The sequence below is a fragment of the Salminus brasiliensis genome, chromosome 10, assembly GCF_030463535.1.
Source record: "Salminus brasiliensis chromosome 10, fSalBra1.hap2, whole genome shotgun sequence".
NCBI lineage: Eukaryota > Metazoa > Chordata > Actinopteri > Characiformes > Bryconidae > Salminus > Salminus brasiliensis.
Genome location: NC_132887.1, coordinates 30,563,679 through 30,586,776, shown reverse-complemented (window position 1 = coordinate 30,586,776; position 23,098 = coordinate 30,563,679). Strand labels below are relative to the sequence as shown.

Genomic DNA, 23,098 nt, shown 5'->3' with positions numbered 1-23,098 from the left:
GGTATAATGCGTGATCACCCGGGAATGTTCTGTTCTTTCTGTCGTCTCGGTTCACTGTGTGTGAAATTGGTGCCAGCGTCTTTGACGTCTAGGTCATTATGTGTTACTGTGTTCTACTGTAGCATGGACTCTGCACCGCTCTTCTTCTCGTTGTGTCCGTGCTGTGTTTGTAGCAACCTTTATTAGTGTGATATTATGTGATATTGGTGTTTTGGAGCAGTTTAATATCAGTGTGTGTTACACACGGACCTGGAGCCCCAGAGTGCTGCATTAAATTGTCACATGCCACATGTGTGGAGAGTAATCAACACCTAAATAGAGTGTTTTTCACTAAATCAGTGTTATGATGAGATGTAGTATTAATAGAAACACCATTAGATTGAAATCCCTTCTATTAAATTGTCTTTCTTTATAGAGACTTGTCTTTTGCTGTAAATGGTCTTGTACCTCAAGATCAGACGTGCTCCTCACATCTCCTAACACATTCTGGCAAGAGGTGTTCCAGACATGATCAGGCATGACAGCCCAGTTTTTGTCTTGTCTGGTGACAAACCTCTATTTACCTCTATTTATCTTATACATTTTGGAGACACTTTAGATTTTATTAAAACGCTGCTGCTTATATCTGCTGTTACACATTTTTTAATTTTTATATTTCTGAAGATTCGATAAAAAATAATCCACTTAATAATCCACATAAAAAAATAGTTAACTCTAAGGAAAATAAGTAGCCAGTGATAAGGAAAACCACCAGAACTGCTCTCTTTAGATAAACAGCACTTTCTTCTTTGAGAGAGAAAGAGGAGAAAATCAAGCTGTACTCTCGCTTAATCTGAAAACATCTACAAGTGCTATAGATGATATAGTGATATAGAGCTGATCATGAATCTCTTATTGAAGAACGGGGAGAACCATTTGATCAAATCAGACTACTGAAGCAGACCTCAGAGTCCAGACCTCAGCATCATTAAACATGTTCGGTGTTAGTTGGATGGTAAGAAGCAGAAAATGTCCTTTAACTTCTAAGACTCAGCTTTGGAGGGGTGGATTTAGTAGGTGGAAGAAGTAAGTCTCATGGAAAAAGTACTAAAACTAAATGGGGGGCTAAATCTAATAAATAAATAAATAAATATGTTAAATATTTGTTTCTGCTTTCCTGATGGCTACAATTTATAGCTTGTACCTTGTAAGAGTTTGTTGAAAAATCGAAATAAAAAAAAAAACAAGACATCAAAAGCCTTCAAGCTGATGGAATAGTATCAAATCAAAACTGCCATTGTTTGTATATATCTTGGTGGTACAGTTTTTGTTGTTATATTTTTATTAGAGCTATTTAGTAAGCTGTGGCTGTTCAGGAATCAAGAGGAGAGCTATATAAAAGTGTAAAATTAGTTCTGACATGTTTGTGAATATATTATATTCTATGATCTGAAAGTGTCCGGGAAATTTAGTATGGTTGTTTTTACTGTAGACATCCTGCCAATGAAAACTGTCATGTCCAGTTATTCCGGAGGTTTCTCAAATGACCTGAATATGAAAGGAGATGTGAAAAATACTTCTGTTTTATTTCCTTTTTTTCCTGTAACCTAGTTTTGACATCCACATTATACAGTTGACACGGTGTGCAGATACAGTATTTATCTTGATGCATTAGTATAATTTATATTTTGGATCTGGTCAGTCCAGCTAGTTTGCATATTCAAACCAAACAACAGTTACTTTTAAGCTGAATAGAGCGTATTTACTTATCCTATCTATGTTCTTTGTTGTGTGTTTTTTCATCATGATTGCGGCCACTGTTTGTGTAGATGTGTGTGTTCGTAACTCGTGCCTCAACTAGTTGCGTGTATGTTGACTGATTTCTCTGCTCAGGCAGGAGGACAGGATCAGGAGAGGAAGCATAAGAAACGACGCGGTGAGTTTTACTCCATCCAGACCTCGCTCATAGTGGCCGCACTGAAGAAGATGCTGCCCATCGGCCTCAACATGTGCACTCCTGGAGACCAGGAGCTTATATCACTGGCTAAGACGCGCTACAGCCTGGTGAGTGGTAGGGGTAAGAGGTCAGATGGTTTGTACTATTTTTGGCTTCCGAGACTTTAATATGCCCTGTTGTTCTTTTAGAAAGATACTGATGAAGAGGTCAAGGAACATTTGAGGCAGAATATGCATCTGCAAGAGAAGGTGAGTCACGGTTGTTCTGCTGTATGTATGTAGTAGAATATATATATATATATATATATATATATATATATATATATATATATATTTGCAGAGATTGCAGAGTTCATTATTATTTTTTTATACTAAATACATTTTAATACACAGCACTTTGGGAGGGGAATATATATATATATATATAAAAGTAAATAATGTGTTTTCCATCCACAAAATAAGTAGCTGTTCATAGTACACTGGCAAAAGGAATTGCACACATGTTCACATGGTCATATACTGATGTTCATTAACTGGCTTTGACAAATGAAACTATTATAAATGTTCCATTGAAAGCAGGGACAAATATGTGGGAAGTAATTTCTTTAATTCACATTAAAAACTTCAAGATAAAAATATCAAGTCAGTATGAAGACTAGAGGACCTACGAAATACTGATTAATAAAATGCTGTCAGAAAGAATGTTATAATAATCACTGAAACAAACAAACAAAAACAGCAAATTCAAAAATGCAACAGTTTATAAATAAAAGCGTTTGTCAGCATTGTATCCGCAAGTTTTCTGGTTTTGTAATTTTTAATGATTTAAATAAACTCTTAGTAAATGGATTTTTCTTCTTCAGATATTCCCCAATGTAGCTCCACAAGATTTCAATAGACTTTAGATATAGATAAAAATCTATTGAGATAGATAGCTTTATTGTCATTTCAACTATATACAGAGTACACAGTGAAACGAAACAACATTCCTCCAGGACCATGGTGCAACATAGACACAGTGCATACAGAACACAAGTGCAACACAGAACAAGTGCATACAGACAGTACAACACAATGCAGATGGGACACAATGTAGACTAGAAAGTGTAAAGAAATAAGACAGAGACTGAGACAGTAGTGGGAAATAGTTGTGCAATAAAATGTGCATACTGTGTTAAAAACAGTAGAGTTTAACTCAGCACATCCAGATCTTCATTTATTTTGCACAGACCAATCATTGTGGTTAAGCATGACTTACTTACTCTGTAAAAACAAAAATAAACCTCTGTACAGAGCTGAATAGTGGTTATACAGATGATTGTTTAAGCTTAAATAAGGTCTATCCATTTTTTTTTACTTATTTACGTAGCGTTTAAAAAGATTTGCTGGCATGTGTTTGCCAAGATGAGATTGATGACAGTCTAAGCCCAGTGTTTGTTAGCAGTGTTAGCTTAGCATACATTGAAAACTAAGGAAGTAAACTTTAGATATCGAACATATCTTGGTTGATTGACTGCTTGTGGTGTAAGTGATGATTCAAGAAGCCTCAAAAACTAATTATATAATTCAATGTTACCGTATTTAGTGTGTCTGCCTTTTACTGTGTGGCATCTTGTATCGGCTTGCTGGAATATTCATAAATTTTTGTGCATACAGTTGCCTAACATCAGTGTATAACATACTGGACCTGTATTCACACACATAGACAGAGGACCCTGCAGTGAGGTGGCAACTGAACCTGTATAAGGATGTTGTAGTGAGGAATGAAGGCCCCCCTGATCCCGAGCGAACAGTAGACCGTCTTCAGACCATCTCTGCCGCAGTGTTTCATCTGGAGCAGGTTTGACAGCCGTGGCATCTCAATTTATTTTTCCAATCTTTCTCATTCAGTTCCAGGGCTTTGTGCCTCCACGTCCCTCCAATACCTGTAAATATTAAAATCATTGAAATTTTGAAACGAAAATAATTTTAATTAAATTATTAGATTAGCGTTGGAGCTGGATTTGTGTGTCAGCTAAGAAATTCTTCTGAACTAAATTGATTTGTATGAGAATACACATCTTACCTCTTTCTTCTCTCACACGCAAACTCTGCAGGTGGAGCAGCCACTGAGGTCCAAAAAATGTGTGTGGCAGAAGCTACTGTCTAAGCAGCGTAAGCGTGCCGTAGTGGCCTGTTTCCGCATGGCACCGTTATACAACCTGCCTAGGTATGTCCTTCATTCATCTTAATGTGGAACTATTTTACATTATTTTCACTCGTTGAATCCAAAAGGTTTTGCTGCTTGGGATGCAGTGAAATACAGATTTTAGTAATATGTATCTGTATTGAGGTCACGTTACATTTTGAAAAGGCAGTATTTAAGTCTAAAGAGAACAATTTTAGAATATGACACGGGTGTTCCAGCAGTTTTTAAAATGCAAATGAAAACAATAAGTAGTGCATTTTTGATACATTTGTGTTAAGGAGGCTTGTAACAACTCACAAAACACATAAATAAGCCCTTAGAAAATATGAGATTCAAAAATTCTTTAGTAAAAGCAAAGGTACTGTGTAGAACCAAGACAAGAACCATTTGAATGCATGAATCCTTTTTCGTCTGGTTAAAGGTTTTTCGTAGAACCCCTTAAAATGGTATGTATAGGATGAAAAAAGTCCCATTATTGTTACGATCAAAGAACACCTTTTCAGTAGTATATACATTTCCTGGTTGCTAATGAAATGTGATCTGATCATTAAGTCTAAGCCACAATTATAGACAAACATAATTGAACTAAAAGAATAACATACAAACAGTTGTACAGTCCATGTATTTTATTGGGCACATTGAGTAAACATACACAATGCAGGCTAGAAAAGGTAAGTGAACCTCTGTGTTAATGACTTCTCTAAGAGCTAATTGGCAAAAGGTTTTTAGTTAAGGAGATGAGATTGGATGAGTGGGTTTTACAGGTACTTTGTCCATTACTTAAAGGTTTATAAAGCCTGGTCTGTTCTTCTCAAGAAAGACTGGTTAGTGTGAATCATGTTTCAATACAAACAACTTTCCAAAGAACTCAGATTAGAAGTTATAGAGAATATGATCGTTATATGCCATGTGATCGTTGAAGGAACAATGAATTCAACAGTATATCAAAATACCTTTACGGGAGAATGTAAGGGATTAGCCCATGCAGTCCCCATGCAAATGAGACAATAACCCAAGTAAATCAATGAAAGAATGGTAGAAAAAGAAGAAGAGAGCTGACCTGAAGAGGTGAAGAGGACTGAGTCAAAATACATCTCAAAAGTTGTGAAGATCATATTGGTGGAGGTGATTGCTGTAAAAGAGGGAACCTACATCCTTTGAAATGCAAGTGTTCACTTACTTTTTCTAGCCTGCACTGTGGTTATTTACTCAGCATGCTCAATAAAAGACATGAACAGTACAACTGTTGGGTTATTAGTTTTGTTAGATTGTGTAAACCTGCTCCGCTTTTGCTGAGCTCTTGAGACCCACAGCAGTCTTTCCAAGGAGATTGTGGGTTCAGCAGTGGACTGAAGGAGCCAAAGAGAGCAAAAATACCATGTGCTTCTTCAGTGGAGACATATCCCGTCCTTTTTGTTAATTATAGTGTTTTATATTATGCATCACGTTCTAATATCATATTCTAATACGATGCAAAACTATAAAAGCAGGAATCACACATAAATGGTATATCTGTGGGACAGTACACCTCTTTTTCTTTATCTCATTTTCTGCCTTACTTCTGTTGTTCTGCAAGCTGATAAGGACATTGTGTAATTTCATGCTCTGTTGCCCTGTAACTCACTGCCACAGCATCATTGGCAGGGGGGAAGTTATGAATTTAGAGCTGTACCCCTTAATTAGCCCTGTCATTGCTTTTTATTGCTGATGCATTTTATCAGTCATTTCTCTGTGTTTAATCTCTCGCTTCATGTTCAGTTGCTTTTTGCTTTGTACCCGTCTGTGACCTGAAGACGATTTTATTAGATCTTATTCTAATAAAAAGAGATCAATATAGAATTTCGCTTTTTAGTTTTGCTTTACTTGTGTTTAGGGAGCCCAGCACCAAAGTTTTGCTGTCTTTCTATAGTTATCCTCTGTTTTATTTTTGCTGGTGTTATTTTTTAACATATTAGCATAAAAGTGCCAGTTTTATCTTTTCTTGTATTGTTTTTTTCTGTTCTCTTCCAATGACAATACTGCCCTTCCCTTTAGGCACAAAATTAATAATTACTTCCTGAATTCCTACCGACACTTTTGGCTGGGAAAAATGCATGAGAGTACAGATTATGACAGTCTGCTCTCCATGCTGACGGTAATGTAATGCTCGGGGAATGTTTATTGGTTGCTTTCTTGGTATGCTCCATCTCTTAGCCATGGTTTGGACTATAGCTCATACTTCAGCTGGGAGTCTCATTGGTCAGTTATTCCAATAACCAATAGCTGACTTTATTCTGCTGTTTTAAATAGTTATTATAACGCTGGATACATTTGTTTGATTTCTTTTTACCTCAACATTCCATATTTGCTGTGTGAGAGAAGAAAAAATCATTATTATGCTATAATATTATATAATATTACACTATTATACTACCAGTTAGACTCCCCGCATCTCATACTAACCAATTAACCTTCTTCCCCTTTAGCACCACCGGTTTTCAAATCTCACCCTTCTCCTCCTTATCCTCCTTATCCTTCTCCCGCTCTTCATGGTAACCCTGGTAACCTGGCCTAATCTCTTACCCCTCCCACCCCCAGGCATCGTTCTATTAACCTGTTCCTCACGGGCTATCAGAGAATATGGATAGAGACAGAAACCTACTCTTTTGAGGAGAAGCTAGTGCAGGATCTGGCAGTAAGTACCTCTTGTGCCGACCGGTATCTCTTGTGTTCTGTGGGCAAGTCCAGCCTGACGCTGCCAGTCAGGTGTACTGCAAGCGCTGTGGTCATTCAGACTTTTTGTTTTTGCAATGATACTTTATTTGAAGAGCACTACATAAGAGCTTTATACTATATCTCCACCTCAAAAATAGCACAGTATAACAATTCTGGCCCTAATTCCACCCCCCTAGTTTTTTCATTTTCACTGAGAAGTGGAATTTTCGTTATAGATTGATATAAAAAAAATTATTTTTTCTAGGCTACAGTAGTTGAATCCTGATTCTGTTATCTTAAAGTTTAGTAGTAATGGCAGTCACATTATTGTATACAACCAGCCAACTACCAGACCTAAGCTACTAACAATAAGTATTAATACCTCCTTTTTTATGTAAAAAAACAACAACACAGTACAAATTCAGTACAATACCCCAAAACACTTATTTAGAGAGAAATAAAGAATTAGAACATATCACTGACAAACGTGGCAAAATGAGACCTGTCATTATTTGACAGCTCACAGATGATATATTGCAGTCTAAAGGTAGAGTATCTGTTTAATGTTTCACTCTATAAAATGATCTTTATTGCATTAAAATCACTTCTTGTCTACATTAATTTACAAAAACGTTTCATTTGATTTGCTCCCTTTTAGAAAAATTATATAATAATGTGGTATGTGAAAGAATTTTAACATGAATGTTTACAACAAGCTACAGATTACACATAACAGCAGTGCTTATTTAAATGATTTGTTATTGTTTAATTTTGCGACTGCTTTAAGATCTGCGGCTCCTACCCAGAATGACTGAGATTGCTGTTTGCATTAGAGATGAAGTCTGTATTTAGGCCCTTCAACTAAAGTTCTGCCTGTTTTTTTTTTTTGTTGTTGTTATTTTTGTGCATAATTCTGGCTAATCGCCAATCCTGTGCCCACAACAGCTGTGCTTCAGGCACGCATGACATCATGAGTTTGTGGATGTCAGTGCTTGAGCGCTTGTGGTTGATGTCGTGTCTCTGCTCTGTATAGTCAACGTGCTTGATGCAGCCAGTAGGGTGGTAAGAAGACGTCTGAATTAAGCGCTTACCTTTACTGGCAAAATTTATGGAAGGCTTTCTTTGGAGTTCCAGAGACTTTCGTAAATTTTTTCTGATGCAAAATTGTGGCCATACTCACATTCATGCAGGTTTGAGACAAGGTTCAGCTCATTCGTATGAAGTGGGTTTAAGTATGTGGGCAGAACGTGAGGAGTAACAGTTCCTTTATCGGTTCAAACCATCCATTTTCATGATATTTCATCATATATATTGCATGATATAGTTTTTTTAGCTTCCATCTTGATAACTGTAGTGCTCCATTAGCCAGTGCTTGACTTGATACATGCGTAATTGAAGATACCTCTGCCTTGTCTTAATGTGTGGGTGTGTGCTTGTGAGTTTTATGTGTATGAGTGTGTTTCCCAGGAGTCTGCTGCACTTTAACAATCACATTACTGACTCTCACTAGCTTGTACTGACTTGTGTAACTGTGTAAGGTGTAAGGTGAGTAACTGAAGGCAAATGTAATACAATAGTGTATGTTTCAGAATGTGTCAGTAGAATTGTAGTGTGGTTTGTCACACACGTGTGTGTGTGGTTTTGTATATTTTCAGGACAAAAATGTTTGATTCTGATTATGCATAAATGAGGGAAAACAATGGCTAGTAGACCCTTTAAACCTTAGAGTGATGTTGTGCATACTGTATCTAGACAATATATTATTTATTTAATGTATTATATATTATTGGGTTTTTTTTCTAAATAATTTGATCAAATTGTCTTCCAATTTGGTACTGCTAATTAACCCACACATATGTAGCTCCTCCTAGCAGTAGCACTTAAGGACTTAACACCCGTCTCCTCCAATACATGACAAGCCAGTCACCGCCACTAATGCAGCTCGGGTCCCCATCGCCACGGCACCAGCTTACAGACATCTGTGCTGGCCAACATCACTTTTAGAGTGATAAGGAGAGAGTGCCCTCTGCCCTCCTGTAAAGAGCACAGCCAGTTGTGCTCTTTCTGACTCCAGCTGCTGATGGCAAAGCGACATGGACCGCCACATGGAACCCACAACCCACAGTCGCAGCACACTAGACCGCTGAACCACTGAACCAATGTTTCATACGTTTTTAGGAAAATGAATTACTTTATTATCACACTGATGTTGCAAAAGTCTCAAAATGTAAATACTGCTTTAAATATGATACACATTAAATTAGTTTAATTAAGCTCAGCATTTGCTGGTTATTCATCTTCTTGAGTCTTCTCCAATCAGTAGCTTTCAGCAATCCATCTGCAGCCTCTCTCCTGACTGTCAGTGCTGCCAGGTGGCACTGTTGTTATTCCTGGGGTTGGTTGGTTTCTTCGTCAGGACATCATTTCAAGTACTTTAATGCTCGCTAATCTTAGATATCCATAGCCTGTCTAAACCATCTTTGGTTTCTATTGTGTTTGTGTGATTCGGCCTGCTTCCAGCCCACCAGGTTTCTGCTTTGCACTGAGTGAATCTCAGAGTTTAGGTTTTCCTGTTTCTCACATTTTTTGTGACCTATGACCATTTGTTAATGCACTTCTAACACGTAAACTGCCAAAAAAGGGAGTCTGACTGTGAAGTATAAAACACATCACCATTCTTTAATGAGTTACAAACATCAGCGGTAAACAACATTGCTTAGTCATGTAGTACACTGACATGTATGTGATGAGACTGACAGGTGTAATGCTGACTGATGGAGCAGACAAAATAAGATGAGGTAACCAGTAAGATCTGAGGTCTGACTGTATAGGTGAAAATGGGGCACGTCATTTTACATCTTTTATTTATGTGCTATAACTGCTTCTTACTGATCACTTTCACTAATTCTGAATGAGTTCTGGGTTAGCGTGCAGACAGACAGGTGTTCTTATTTGTACTTAATTACTCTGACTTTCACAAAATCAACCAAACATTTAATTTGACCAAACCTTGGCATTTGATTGTATATAAATGAAATCATGACACTGAATAAAAGCCAGTGTGTGTGTGTACGTGTGTATGTGTAGAGAACACAACGGAAAGTGGAGGAGGAGGAAGAGGAGATAGCGGAGGAACAGCCAGACCCTCTTCATCAGCTCATCCTGCATTTTAGTCATAACGCTCTGACAGAGAGAAGGTGAGACATACACACACAAGCGCACAGATACACTCTTCAAACCAATGAATATACAACACATAACAAACACACACACACATTTCCTCACCCACACACAGCTGGCTGTCACACCATGGGTTCCATCTGTGCACTGAAACATTGTCAGTAGCTCTATTCTCACATTACAACAATGTCAGCCTGAAAACAGTCCAGTTTCTATTCAGCATGATCTGTGGTGAATACTGACTTGGATTACTTGGCTGGTGTTGCCTGCAGGGTTGGGAGCACCGGATACACATATTTAATAAACAGACATGTAGTTACAGAGTTCAGATTATAGTTACTTTTTACTTTAATACTTACTGTACGTAATACTACAATTAAAAAGCTGTACAGTAAAAAACACTGAACCCAAGAATCTCCACCAGCAGTGCTTGTTTATTAACTATTTTAACCTGAACACACACTTCAGTAGTGGAAATATTCTCAAGTGATTGTCAGTATGAGTGTTAAGCTGAACTCATTCATGTGTGTGTGCCACTTAACATACTCTCCACTTTGTAGTCAAATTTACAATTTTCAGATTTTGTTTTTGGACAAACTGAAAAATATGGAACATAATAACAGGAAAATTGCATACAGAAATGAGCTCACCAGCAACAGCGAGAAGTGTGAAATAAATAAACAAAAAAGGTCAATAGCAGAGTCTGAAGTTTTGACGTGTTTATCAAGATGTACTCTTAATGTGTCTTGAATATATTACTTTTTCATGTACTGTAACGTTATTGAATACCTTTAGGACAATGTATTCAGTGTTTAGCCCATCTGTTTGCCTACATCTGAACCTGACGTTTCATTTCAGTTCTCTAGAAGAGGATCCACTGTACATTGCATATGCAGACATGATGGCGAAGGTAAAGTTGTTACACTGTAAAATGTTTGTTTTGTTTTTGCTTTGCCATTAAGCAGAGGTTGATGTGGCACAGTGAAGGTGTACTTAACCTTTTGCAGCTCACAGCCTAGTCAATAGACCACAGAAGCTTCTATAACACAAAAATCTATTAGTAAATTGAATTTTCCTTGACTGTATAATCCCACAATGTAATGCATCTGGAAATTTCAATAGAAAATAGAAAATGTGATAGAATGCTTCATAGAAGTTGAATCTCAAGCATTTCAAGTTTCAGTTTTATTTGTCATTTGCACAAGATGTCAGGACATTTATGCATTGAAATGCTTGTGGTGAGGCTCAGGTTGATGCTCTACAGGAGGATAAAACTATATACATACTAAACATGTTAAAATAAAGTTATATAAAAATTATATTAAATAAATACAAAATACACACAAAATATACACAAAATACAGAATATACACAGACAGGAGGGATCTGTAGAAATTCTCTGATATGTACATTTATTTTAGACCGGTATAGTCTGAGAGAGAGTGGATCTAAATATAAATATGTATGTTTATGTCTATTCCTGTTGTATAAAGTGACTTAGTGATGTTGTCCATAGCAGTGATATATAGAGTATTAATAATAAAGTGTCCGAGTGCAGTGGTGTTGGTGAAAGGTTCACAGCTTGTTCAGGAACCTGATGGCTTGTGGGTAGAAACTGTTCATTAGCCGGTTTGTTCTGGCCTGGATGCTGTGGTACCTCCTGCCTGATGGCAGTAAGGTGAACAGGTGAACATTTTATTGAACATTACTGCTATTCTTCAAAACCTTATTATTCAGATTCAATTCATAATTTATTTTATAAATATTATGAATAATGTCATTAAAATGTAATTTAAATTCACATGTAATAAAGTATAACAGTATAATAAAATTCACATTTCTAATGGCATGATTGTAACTACTGGCAGTAAGATGGTAAGAGATTGTTGTTTTGAAACCAGCGGTGTAAACGGCAAACATCACTCTTAAAGGGAGGCAAATTAGCCGTTATTCACTACATTTGTTATTGGTTACAATGTTGGTACAAATCCAAGAGTTTTGAGCTGTACCAGCATTGTATCTGTATTGTAGTACGTTTTTAATAAATTTTATTTTATTACTTTTATAAGCCGAGGAAATTTTCAAGAACAACACACAGGGGAAAAAAACAGAACAATAATTTAGAAAATATACACATATATTTCTTTTGGGGCCGACAACAGACTGTGTCAGTATAAGAGATTATTTGCAGATGCTATGTAAATGAGAGAAAGCTAGTTTGTTGTTGTGCAAGCTTTAAATATTGTAGAGTGTACTAAATTTCCTTATTTTGCCCATGTGTTCCCCCATGATGCTCAGCATTACCCTTGCAGTGTTTTAAGCCTATGTGTCTATGTTGTCCTCAGAGTTGCGCTGAAGATGAGGATGAGGATGAAGAAGAGAAAGAAAAAACCTTTGAGGTTTGGTTTTTAGTGTTTTAATGCCCTTGTTTTTCCTTCTTTTTGCTATGTGTTCCTCTGTGAATGATCTGTGTATGTTCTCGTGACAGGAAAAGGAGATGGAGAAACAGAAGACACTGTATCAGCAGGCCAGATTACATGACAGAGGGGCAGCTGAGATGGTCTTACAGACGATCAGTGCCAGCAAAGGTATATATACAAACACACACACAGACACACACACACACTTCCCAAACAGTTTCTTTAACTCAAGATGAATTCACTGACCCATGCTTCTTTCAGGTCGACTGGGTCCCATGGTAACCTATACTCTCAAGCTAGGCATCTCTATTCTGAATGGAGGAAACATTGTAGTGCAGCAGGTAATACACACGTTCACTGTGCAGCATTAAAGTAGAGTACAGCTGGAACGTATACTGACTGGAATTAATTTTGTTGTGATGATTATAAAATCTCAGTAATAATTACATTATTGTTAGTATTGAGTTGGGTTGGGCTGTGATATGCCAAACAAAGTGTCTAAAAAGACTAAATATTTGTTTGTGATGAAACATGGTCTTTATATACTGATATATATCTAAGGGTATGATTCTCGCTTTGGATGTGAGAGGTCGAGGGTCCAGATCCCGGACGAGCCCCTAATTCTATTACCGTCTATAATGTAGGCCCTAATACAAAATAAGAGTTAGGCCTCCTCCCTTTTGACAGACTAGAATAACGTCCTACTCTGATCAACCCCGAGTTCTTCATTTCAAGCTCTGTTGACTCGTTAGATTTGTTTGTTGGCTCGTCAGAATTGTCTGATCATCTATGATTGTCTCTTTTTACCAATAAAGCATCTGTCTAACCTGGGAATAAATATATATCATATATGGGGAATATGAACAGTTCAATCCCATCCTCCCAGACAGCCCATTTGACTTTATCAAATCCATAGCAAGTGGGTGCCTTTTTGCTTTAGCTGACCTTTCCTTAACATTTTCTAACAGAGGGTTAGGTACGTTTGGTGTATTTTTGTGTCTTTTATTTCAGGTTTAGGGTTAGTAGTGTTTTCACTAGTTGATGAACAACAAATTCATAGTGATTCATACATTTATATGATGTGTGGTGTTTGGTCTTTAGCCTTGAAGCAGGTCTGCAGCCTCATCCTAGACTAGGTCGCAACACTGACAGTATGCACAAAATGTTATCTCTTAAAGCTGCACTGAGAAACTTAGTATTCAGTTTTGCAGTATTGCTTGGTTTTGATTGGTGTTAAATCTCTCCACAGAAAATGCTGGATTATCTCAAGGAGAAGCGAGATGCTGGCTTCTTTAAGAGTCTGTCTGGACTTATGCAGTCTTGCAGGTAATATGTCAATATAGCTTCTCTTTTGCTGTGTTTGACTGGTGCAAGTTCACTAGGGATCTAATAAGGAAATGCATTTGGGTAAAATAGTGACATCAAGAAGAAGAGAGCTTTTATTTCAGCTGTTTTTTAGTCTTAGGTATTGTTAACTCATACTGACCGATTGGTTCTCCATAGTGTGTTGGACCTGAATGCATTTGAGCGGCAAAACAAAGCTGAAGGCCTGGGCATGGTGACAGAGGAGGGCTCAAGTGAGTGTCACATGCGCACACACAGAACTGTCTGATCATCTATGATTGTCTCTTTTTACCAATAAAGCATCTGTGTAACCTGGGAATAAATATACTACATATATGGGGCACATGAACAGTTCAATCCCATCTTCCCAGACATCCAAGTTCAGGTTAACAGTTATGGACTTTGTAAAATAATGTCAGAATAAGAGGTTAGAGAACACCAGCTCTATTTTTTCTTGTAGCTAAATACTGCACCATGGGGCCAAGCAGTAAATGACTTTAATTGACATGCAGTAATTAATTGTCAGACAGGTCAGTTCCCTCTAGACAATGCCTTTTTACACAGCAGTAGCACAGATTCAGAAAGTCTTTATGCTGACCAGAAACCACAGACTATAGCATATGAAATAGTATGTAAGTACTGTTAAACAAAATTACCAGTGCAAATAAAAACAAAAAAGGACTGTTGACAAAGTTTTAGCTTCCAGCTGAAGATGCTCCTTCAGTATTCTGAAGTGCTCCAGCACCTTTGCCAGCAGAACAGCCCCACAACATGATGCTGCAACTGTCATACTTTACAGTTGTAATGTTCTTTAAATACAGAACAGTTTTAACTCAAAAACAGTCCTCCAAAAGGCTAGGTGACTATGTCCTGGTGATCATCTGCAAACTTCAGTCTGGGCTTTTTAATGCTGGAGTTCTTTCTTGTAATGCAACCTTTCAGAGACCTCTTGGATGGTATATATAGGCAGTTTATTTGGTGTGTTGGTCCACTGATTCAATGAAAATGACATATCATTCATTTAACATACAACAAATATTTCTGTCTAATCAGTCATTTAAAAATGACCTCTGATGTAAACAAAGTAGATGTAATAGTGTTGGCAGAATTACGAATGGTAACATGAAATATATGGAGTTGTGATTCTTTTTTGTTTGTTTGAAAGTCTTTAGCCTGAATGTATGTAAACTTTTGGCCTATGTATATACAGTAGTTTAGCCCACCTTCTTATAAAAAAAATTGTGTTTGTGCTGATTTTTGAATGATGGACAGTACAGGACAGCCAGTCAGAACAGAGATGGATACACATATCAGTCTTAAACAGCCATGGTAACAAAAACAAGCAGGCATAAAGAGTGGTTGGGAAGTGGGGTAAAAATGATTTGCTGTATGTGGCAAGCTGTGTGTGCAGGCTGATATGGATATTGGGGTCCACTAATTAATCCACTGTTCAAATTGGATATTGCCACATGATGCAGTATTAGCTCAAAATCACATTTATTTAACGTCATCTGCATTCCCATCAACACTTCATCCTAGACAGTGTGTATTTAGATGAGTTTTCACTTAGAGGTTTGCACTTCTTCACTACTTCACATAATGGATAAACGCATTCACCTCAGAAGAACCATCTTCCACCGCACACATACTTCAGGTCGTTTTTGCGGTCATTCAGTTCAGGCATAAGTGATTGTGAGAAAAATCAAGTGATGCGTCCCATCTGCTCAAAAAATAAAACAAAAGTCGTCAACCTTGTTAATCTTTGTTAATCACATGTCAGTGTCCAGCCAGTTGATGTCAGTATCTCTCATTCTTACTGAAATTTCAATGTCTTCTCCTTTGCTTATGTCTGCCTTTTTGCCTGTTTGTTTCTTTCTGTTTCTTTCCTCTCGTCACGTTTTTTAATCTCATCGGTCGCAGTCAACGTGAGGGAGCGGGGTAAATACACGGCTTAGATTCTACTCGTTTCGGCATTGCTGCCCCCCTCTAGTCCCTGTCTTGTCCACCTGTTCTGTCTCTGTCTGTTTTGTGCCGAATGCAGTAAACGATTGCTCTAGTCTTCAGGACAACATGCATGCCTCTGTAAGACAGACGATAGAACTGATCATGCAAAATCCTCCTGTCCTTCTTTCTCTGTCCTTCTGTCTTCTCAACTCTCTCCTACTGATTAAATGCTTGTCATCTTCTTGTCTGGGATTTGACTATAAACGTCAATGCACTACTGTTTCAAAAGAATCGCTGGTAACTGGTAGTAAGAACCAGATATCCCTGCGTTGCCTCTTTGCCTGACTAGTCAGATTAACATGTACAAAGCTTGCCTCATCTGATATGTTTAGCAGTAAGTATTCTATTGTATTTTGGTGATATGTGTGTCAGAAGGTCCCAAAACACTGCCCACCCTTTCAGAAAAAAAGCTTAGTCCAGGAGTGTGTGCAGGCTAAACGGCAGCATAGTGGGGAAATGAACACAGAGCTGCTGACTGATGTGTTGTGTAAGCAGCTCTCTTTCCTCTCCATGCTAAAGAAATGATCTCTAGCTTTCCTCTTTTCTCCTTAATGAAGGTTCCAAGGTGCTCCAGAATGATGAGTTCACTAAAGACCTCTTTAGGTTCCTGCAGCTGCTCTGTGAGGGCCACAACAATGGTAAGTGATCATCATAATAACACCAATATGATTAATAAGTGTACCAAATGCACATCTGACAACTGATAATATCAGCGAATTTATTGTATATTTAGATTTTAGAATTGTATTTTATTTTTACTAGTTAAACAATGCTTTATTGCCCCATTTTGTATGATTATTATGCTGCGTTCACCTGGAAGTACTGGATGGAACATCATTTTTCATTTTTAACAGTGCAGCTGCTGTCAGTGGTTGTTTGTGCACATTGTTTTAGTGTGTAATCTGTGTGCATTTAACTAGCTATAGACAAATGCTATTAATCGTTCTATTCATAGTAAACTGACTGCTCTACTAGCACAGTGCTAGCAGAGTTATTAATGTTATATTAGCTGCCATTTTTTATATCACTCTGACAGCAAAGCACATTCCGACTTCACAAGTGGGAGGTAGGATCTTCCGACTAGCATGTGAACGCAGCATCAGTTCTGAATCGGTGGTGCCAAGTCGGAGCTCAGAATTACATTATGTTCAACCTCCAGTGGAGCTAAGCACAGCCTTAGTCACCAAGCAGGCCAGTGTGATTCTACAGTTCTGAAGTTGGTTAAGTGACAGTTCTGTTAGGTGAGCTTAATTCAGTGAAACACTGACAAAGAGAGGTTATGAGCCCTATCTTATGACCCTTGTGAAGAGTTTGCAGTGTAGTGGGTGATTAGAATATGAGTAAAGGGAATGTTTAGCTCTGTATGTCTCCATGGATTAGGTGCAGGACTTTTTCTTTACCTTTTCTTGTAGTAATTTACATACTACGCTACTATAATTTCCTATTTGTTTAATTGTAAAAATTGCATATACTTTCTTAATACTTGCTTTTTTAACGGTTTTGTGTTCGAATTCCCCAGTGGCATCACAATGTATGAATCGCACCAATACCACACACAAGCAAAATCACTCATTATTGACACAAAATTGTGGGTTGTCAATAACGACTGTACCAATATATCATCAAGCTCTTTAATGAGAGCTGTGACAATTGACAGCTGGCAGAAAAATCAAAGCAGTCTCTGTTCAGATCTGGTGATATACCCTCACTGGTCACTGGTCCAACGTACTGTTGAACGTTTTGCCATCTGGCTGGATATTCTTGGCTGGTGGATCACAAAAGCTCCAACATTTGATGCACTTGTACCACCACTACACACACTGCCATGCAGCAATGACAGTTTTCTACTGAAAATGGTCCACAGCCCATTACCACAACCCAAGTCTTATGGGGAAAAAATGGTCAGTAATAAATGAGAATAGACAAATGATAAACTGTGAATGACAGTAGATGGACATTTACAGTATGTCACAGAATGTCATGGTGTGAGTGGCAGGTGAGATGAAGCAAAAGGGAGTGGATTTTAAAAATGGTGGTAGTGATTGTGCTAATCTGCCGAACATTTGGTTGAGAGTCATATCTACCTTTCATATCTGCCTCGTTTCTCTCAGACTTCCAGAACTTTTTGAGGACACAGACTGGAAACACAACTACTGTTAACATAATCATAAGCACAGTGGACTATCTTCTTAGACTACAGGTAATACAGACATATACATGAACAGATACACACACAGACACACATCTCAGTATAACTGCTTAATATAATGTTGTCTCACTGTCATTGCAGGAGTCCATCAGTGACTTTTACTGGTATTATTCGGGTAAAGATGTCATGGATGAGGCTGGACAGCGTAACTTCTCAAAAGCCTTGGCTGTGGCCAAGCAGATTTTTAACTCCCTCACTGAGTATATCCAGGTAACTGCCAATGTCAGTGTTTTTTTTACTGCAGTTACAGAGTTACTGTGACAGTAACACCTTTACTAATTATTACTATCCAATATGAAATCCAATTATGAAAATGGCTATATTCGCTTTGCAGGTGTATTCTTTAGGGGTCAGTCTGAGAGAACATCCTAATGCAGCAATAATAGAAATGGTTTAAAATGGTCTTTAGTTTATAAAAAGGTCCTTTTTCCCACCAGGAAATTCCTCTGCTAAGTGAAGAAGCCCTAAAGAAAATGTTAAGGCTGAGGAATCCTAAGACAATGATTCCTAAGGCTTTTATTTTAAGGTGGTTTATGCTAACTGGAAATCTGGAGGTATCTGTATCTGATCAGCTGTCACGTAATGCATTGTTATCCTGATATTTAGTTTATGTTCACTCTTTTAACAGTGACAATTTCTGTATATGGTCTTATTTATAGAATGCCTGTGGGTGCTGACTATTTTCAAATATTTATACCCACTCAACCACCCACCCACCCACCCACATATGGGCAGCCACGGAGTACCGCCCACATGTTCCCAATGTTTTGATATTTGAAAACTCTGAGATAACAAAACCTTTAACTCTTTTCCACTTTCCCCTCAGGGTCCATGTATAGGCAACCAGCAGAGTTTGGCTCACAGTAGGTTATGGGATGCTGTGGTTGGCTTTTTGCATGTCTTCGCCAACATGCAAATGAAGCTCTCACAGGCAAGTTCATTTATTCAAGTTCACAAGTATTTTGGCCAAGCAACACTGACAGTGTTATATATGAGCCTATACTGAGCATGGCTACTGATTAATTGTTTAGTAGGTGTGTATTAGTTCTGCTGGTTTCAAGGAGGACTTAACAACCTGAAGGCAGATATGAGTATGTAGTTGCTAATATCATACTACTCCTGTCATAAAGACTACAATCAACCCTTTGATGAAAAGTGTACATATGAAGCATCAGCCAGCAATTATACCAGAAGAAACATTGAATTATGAGCCATTACATTTCTATGGCGACAAACCAGTTAATTAACATTAATAGTTAATTAACACATGAGATTTATGAGTGCTGGGACTGAAGGTAGGTTTAATAAACATGACCTCTGTCCTTTTCTCTTACAAAGGTACCGTTTCTTAATACTATGAACATCAGCAAGGCAGAAAACTTTGTTTATAGAAAGGAAAGCTGTGCCTTAGTTAATATTTACATGTTATTATGTGTTAGTTTATAGTCATTCGAAAATGGCATGCATTGCAGTCAACTATTCAGGTCTAGATACCATTAAGAAAGCACACAAAATCTAAAAACAGCTTACCGACAGTCACACCTTTTCTATGAACTATATCTTAAAAGTATTGCTAAAATCGAAAGGCAATATCACAGAATGTCAGTGTCACTGTGTACAACTATATACAATATATCACCCACCCCTGGCTTAAAGCAGATCCTGCATAACAGTATATGATTCTTCAACATACGTTAATGTTTCCTTGATTATTCTATTCACTGGTAACTTAACATTGTGAGTACTGCTTTCTTAGCTGTCTTGCCTGGATGTTCTAGTGACCACTAGGTGTCCCTCCTTCCACAGAAATCTTAAAACAAAATCCACCAGCTTTCCAGCCCCTCACTTAGACATTTGGCCTTTAAGCTAGACAAAACATGCCTGTAACAGGTTTGTACCACAGCGGGATCTAGTGTTAAGTGCCGAGAGGCCAGTGTTTGAAGACTTGGACAGGGAGTTGGACAGCTTTTCCCCCAGATTTAAAACCTGATGGGCACACGTGAGCTAGGACTGCAGAATGAGTCAGTGCTTCATCACCATCTGCTTCTGATACAAAGTAATGACATTAGCTGGTCTGTTGATTAACACAGTATTGTTCAATTTGGGACTTTATAGAAAATGTCCAATGGTAGGATTGTGCTAGTTTTTCATAAGTTGTATATTTAAACGTGTAACAATTAATGAACAGGTGTTCAGATAACAGCGGGGAAGAAAACATACAAGAAAAAATATTATATAAAAGTTTCCTCCAGTCAGTGTCGCATGTGTTTCTGTAAAATAGAGAAACAATTACATGGAATTTTGAGTTACAGCACAAACTTTACGAAATGTCAGATTGTATCATAACATTGAATCACCGATGTTCAAATAATGTCATAAGTTTTACCATATGTGATTTTTACATTTTTTTTATGTCATATTTTCTCATTGGCCTCCCAGGATGCAACAAAAAAAATACCTGTATAATGATATTGTGAAGAAACACCTGCATCTGCTTTGGTTAACTGCATATTTGTACAAACGCAATCTAAGGGTTACTGGAGTTTATCCATAAGTCCAGAGACATTGAGACACTGACCTTTAGATGCGTGGAGCAAGAGAAGACGGGGAGAGGAGAAATGTCCGTTAGCTTTTTTTTTTTTTTTTTACATCTATTCTCTTTCTTCCTCCAGGACTCCAGCCAGATTGAGCTACTGAAGGAGCTGATGGATCTGCAGAAGGACATGATAGTCATGTTGCTCTCCCTTCTGGAAGGTTCTCTTATGCAATCCTGTGCCTGATAATGAGCAAACAAATGTGTCATTTACATTCTGTTCACAGTAGCGGTTGTTGCAATCAGTCGGATTGTTGGGGAATATTTGTCTTTTGTATTTTTTATGACAAACGCCACGTTATCGCATTTAAAGAGAAGGCCAGCAGTTTTCAAACCAAGGCTCCAACAACTTTTCCCAGGGGACCAATTCATGTTTAGCGCCATCCTAAAATAAATTTAGCTGTGCTTGTTATCAGTGGTTATTTGTCTAGGAAAACGCTGGACCGTTTCTCGTAAATCACTTGCATGTTATGGTGAAGAGCAAAGCAGCAAACAACTAGATCTCAGATGCTTTGAAAGGGTAATAGATAGTGATGGTAAGTGTTCAGTGTGACAGTATTACTATGTGTTTAGCACACTGTTCAGCATGGCAAATGCTGAAAGTAGTGTTATGTGCTTTTAATGGGACTGATTAAATGGGAATTCAAGAGGTGTGTCCCAATACATTTGTCCATGTGGTGTGTAATTATCACAGTGAGGAATTGAACTGATCAAATAGTTCAGTAATAGCTTCATAACCAATTATATTGTTACATTTAATTTAATAGAGGTTACTGAATAAACAAGTCCCCTGAAGTTATGACATTTGTGTGCTTTTCTGCACCAAAAAAATAATTAATTATAATACATTTTTACATTATGATTCATGCTCTATTAGAAATAATAGAACACTCCTTATAAATTCACTACAAATGGACAGAGCTAAATTGTTGTTAGGCAAAAAAACAAATATATGTGAAAGTGTGGGTCTGAGTTTATGGACTGAGGAGTAAATGGTACATTTTGAAACTTTACGTACTACATCCCTACATACTAAACAATATTTTTTTCATTATATTGTCACAGTCTACGGTTGAATGCACCTTTTATTTATTGACCATTCCTTGAATCTCCAGGTAATGTTGTAAATGGAACCATTGGCAAACAGATGGTGGACACTTTGGTGGAATCCTCCAGCAATGTTGAGATGATCCTCAAATTTTTCGACATGTTCCTCAAGCTCAAGGATCTCACCACTTCTGACAGTTTCAAAGAGCACGACCCTGATGGTAAAGGTGTCATCTCCAAAAGAGAGTTCCAGAAGTCAATGGAAAATCAGAAGCAGTACTCCCAATCTGAGATTGAATTCCTGCTTTCCTGCGCTGAGGCAGACGAGAACGACATGTTCAACTACGTGGAGTTCGTGAAGCGTTTCCACGAGCCCGCCAAGGACATTGGTTTCAACGTGGCTGTGCTTCTTACCAACCTGTCTGAACACATGCCTCACGACTCCCGCTTAGCCACCTTCCTGAGTCTGGCTGAAAGCGTCCTCAGTTACTTTGAGCCGTTCCTAGGCCGCATCGAGATCATGGGTGGCGCCAAGAGAATCGAAAGGGTTTACTTCGAGATCAGTGAGTCCAGCAGAACCCAGTGGGAAAAGCCACAGGTCAAGGAATCCAAGCGGCAGTTCATATTTGACGTGGTCAATGAAGGTGGAGAATCGGAGAAGATGGAACTCTTTGTTAACTTCTGTGAGGACACCATCTTTGAGATGCAGCTGGCCTCCCTGATCTCAGAACCGGATGCTGTGGAGCGTACTGAAGAAGACGATGACTCGCAGAGCGTAGCTGAGGAGCCGGAAGAGGAAGAGGAGGAGAGAATGTTGGAATCTTTCTCAGCTTTCACCATGGCTTGTTTCTCCGTGAGAAAGAACCTGTGCAGCCTTCGTAAGCTGCTGACCTTCAGGAGTATGAAGAAGCACTACAAGAAGTTCCGGAAGATGAGCGTGAAGGAGATGATTCGCGGCTTCTTTTCCTTCTTTTGGGTGATCTTTGTTGGCCTCTTTCGCTTCCTTTACAATCTAGTGTGGGGCTTCTTCCACATCCTGTGGACCACCCTGTTCGGCGGAGGCCTGGTGGAAGGTGCCAAGAACATGAAGGTGACGGACATCTTGGGCAACATGCCGGACCCCACACAGTTCGGTATCCATGGAGATGTTCTGGAGACTGAAAAGATGGAGGCGAATGAGGCTTGTTTTGTGGCGGAAATGGACCAGATGGCAGAAGGAGACCAAGTGGAAGTGGACCTCATGTCAGAGCTGATGAGCTTCCAGCAAAAGAAAGAGGGAGGCAAGCATGGGGCCGAGCCTGGACTGGGGGATGTTTCTGAAGTGGTTGGAGTGGACTCTCCATCTCTAGCTGCTGCTGTGCGGCAGAAAAAGGCTCAGGTGAAGTGCAGTGATTTTTCTGTTAGACATGTTGCTCGTTTACGTGTCTGACATATTTTATACATAATGCCTATGGATTAACATGAATCACTGTTCTCTACCTCTC

General features: G+C 38.3%; 1 protein-coding gene across 6 annotated transcripts in view; it reads left to right on the top strand.

The window, feature by feature from the left end:
* LOC140564380 (ryanodine receptor 3-like) overlaps positions 1–23,098 on the top strand; it is a 232,948-nt gene that overhangs the window by 197,286 nt on the left and 12,564 nt on the right. For 4 of the 6 annotated variants that reach the window (XM_072689791.1, XM_072689790.1, XM_072689788.1 and 1 more), the window contains 19 exons: positions 1,873–2,043; positions 2,125–2,184; positions 3,641–3,775; positions 4,032–4,144; positions 6,701–6,797; positions 9,905–10,014; positions 10,856–10,907; positions 12,343–12,396; positions 12,486–12,585; positions 12,679–12,758; positions 13,667–13,743; positions 13,921–13,994; positions 15,682–15,699; positions 16,323–16,403; positions 17,877–17,965; positions 18,056–18,184; positions 18,801–18,905; positions 20,647–20,728; positions 21,683–22,992. In XM_072689791.1, coding sequence (XP_072545892.1) covers positions 1,873–2,043; positions 2,125–2,184; positions 3,641–3,775; positions 4,032–4,144; positions 6,701–6,797; positions 9,905–10,014; positions 10,856–10,907; positions 12,343–12,396; positions 12,486–12,585; positions 12,679–12,758; positions 13,667–13,743; positions 13,921–13,994; positions 15,682–15,699; positions 16,323–16,403; positions 17,877–17,965; positions 18,056–18,184; positions 18,801–18,905; positions 20,647–20,728; positions 21,683–22,992 — 2,937 coding nt within the window. The remainder of the gene's footprint in view (positions 1–1,872; positions 2,044–2,124; positions 2,185–3,640; positions 3,776–4,031; positions 4,145–6,700; positions 6,798–9,904; positions 10,015–10,855; positions 10,908–12,342; positions 12,397–12,485; positions 12,586–12,678; positions 12,759–13,666; positions 13,744–13,920; positions 13,995–15,681; positions 15,700–16,322; positions 16,404–17,876; positions 17,966–18,055; positions 18,185–18,800; positions 18,906–20,646; positions 20,729–21,682; positions 22,993–23,098) is intronic. The other 2 variants (XM_072689789.1, XM_072689792.1) reach the window with 1 other exon arrangement.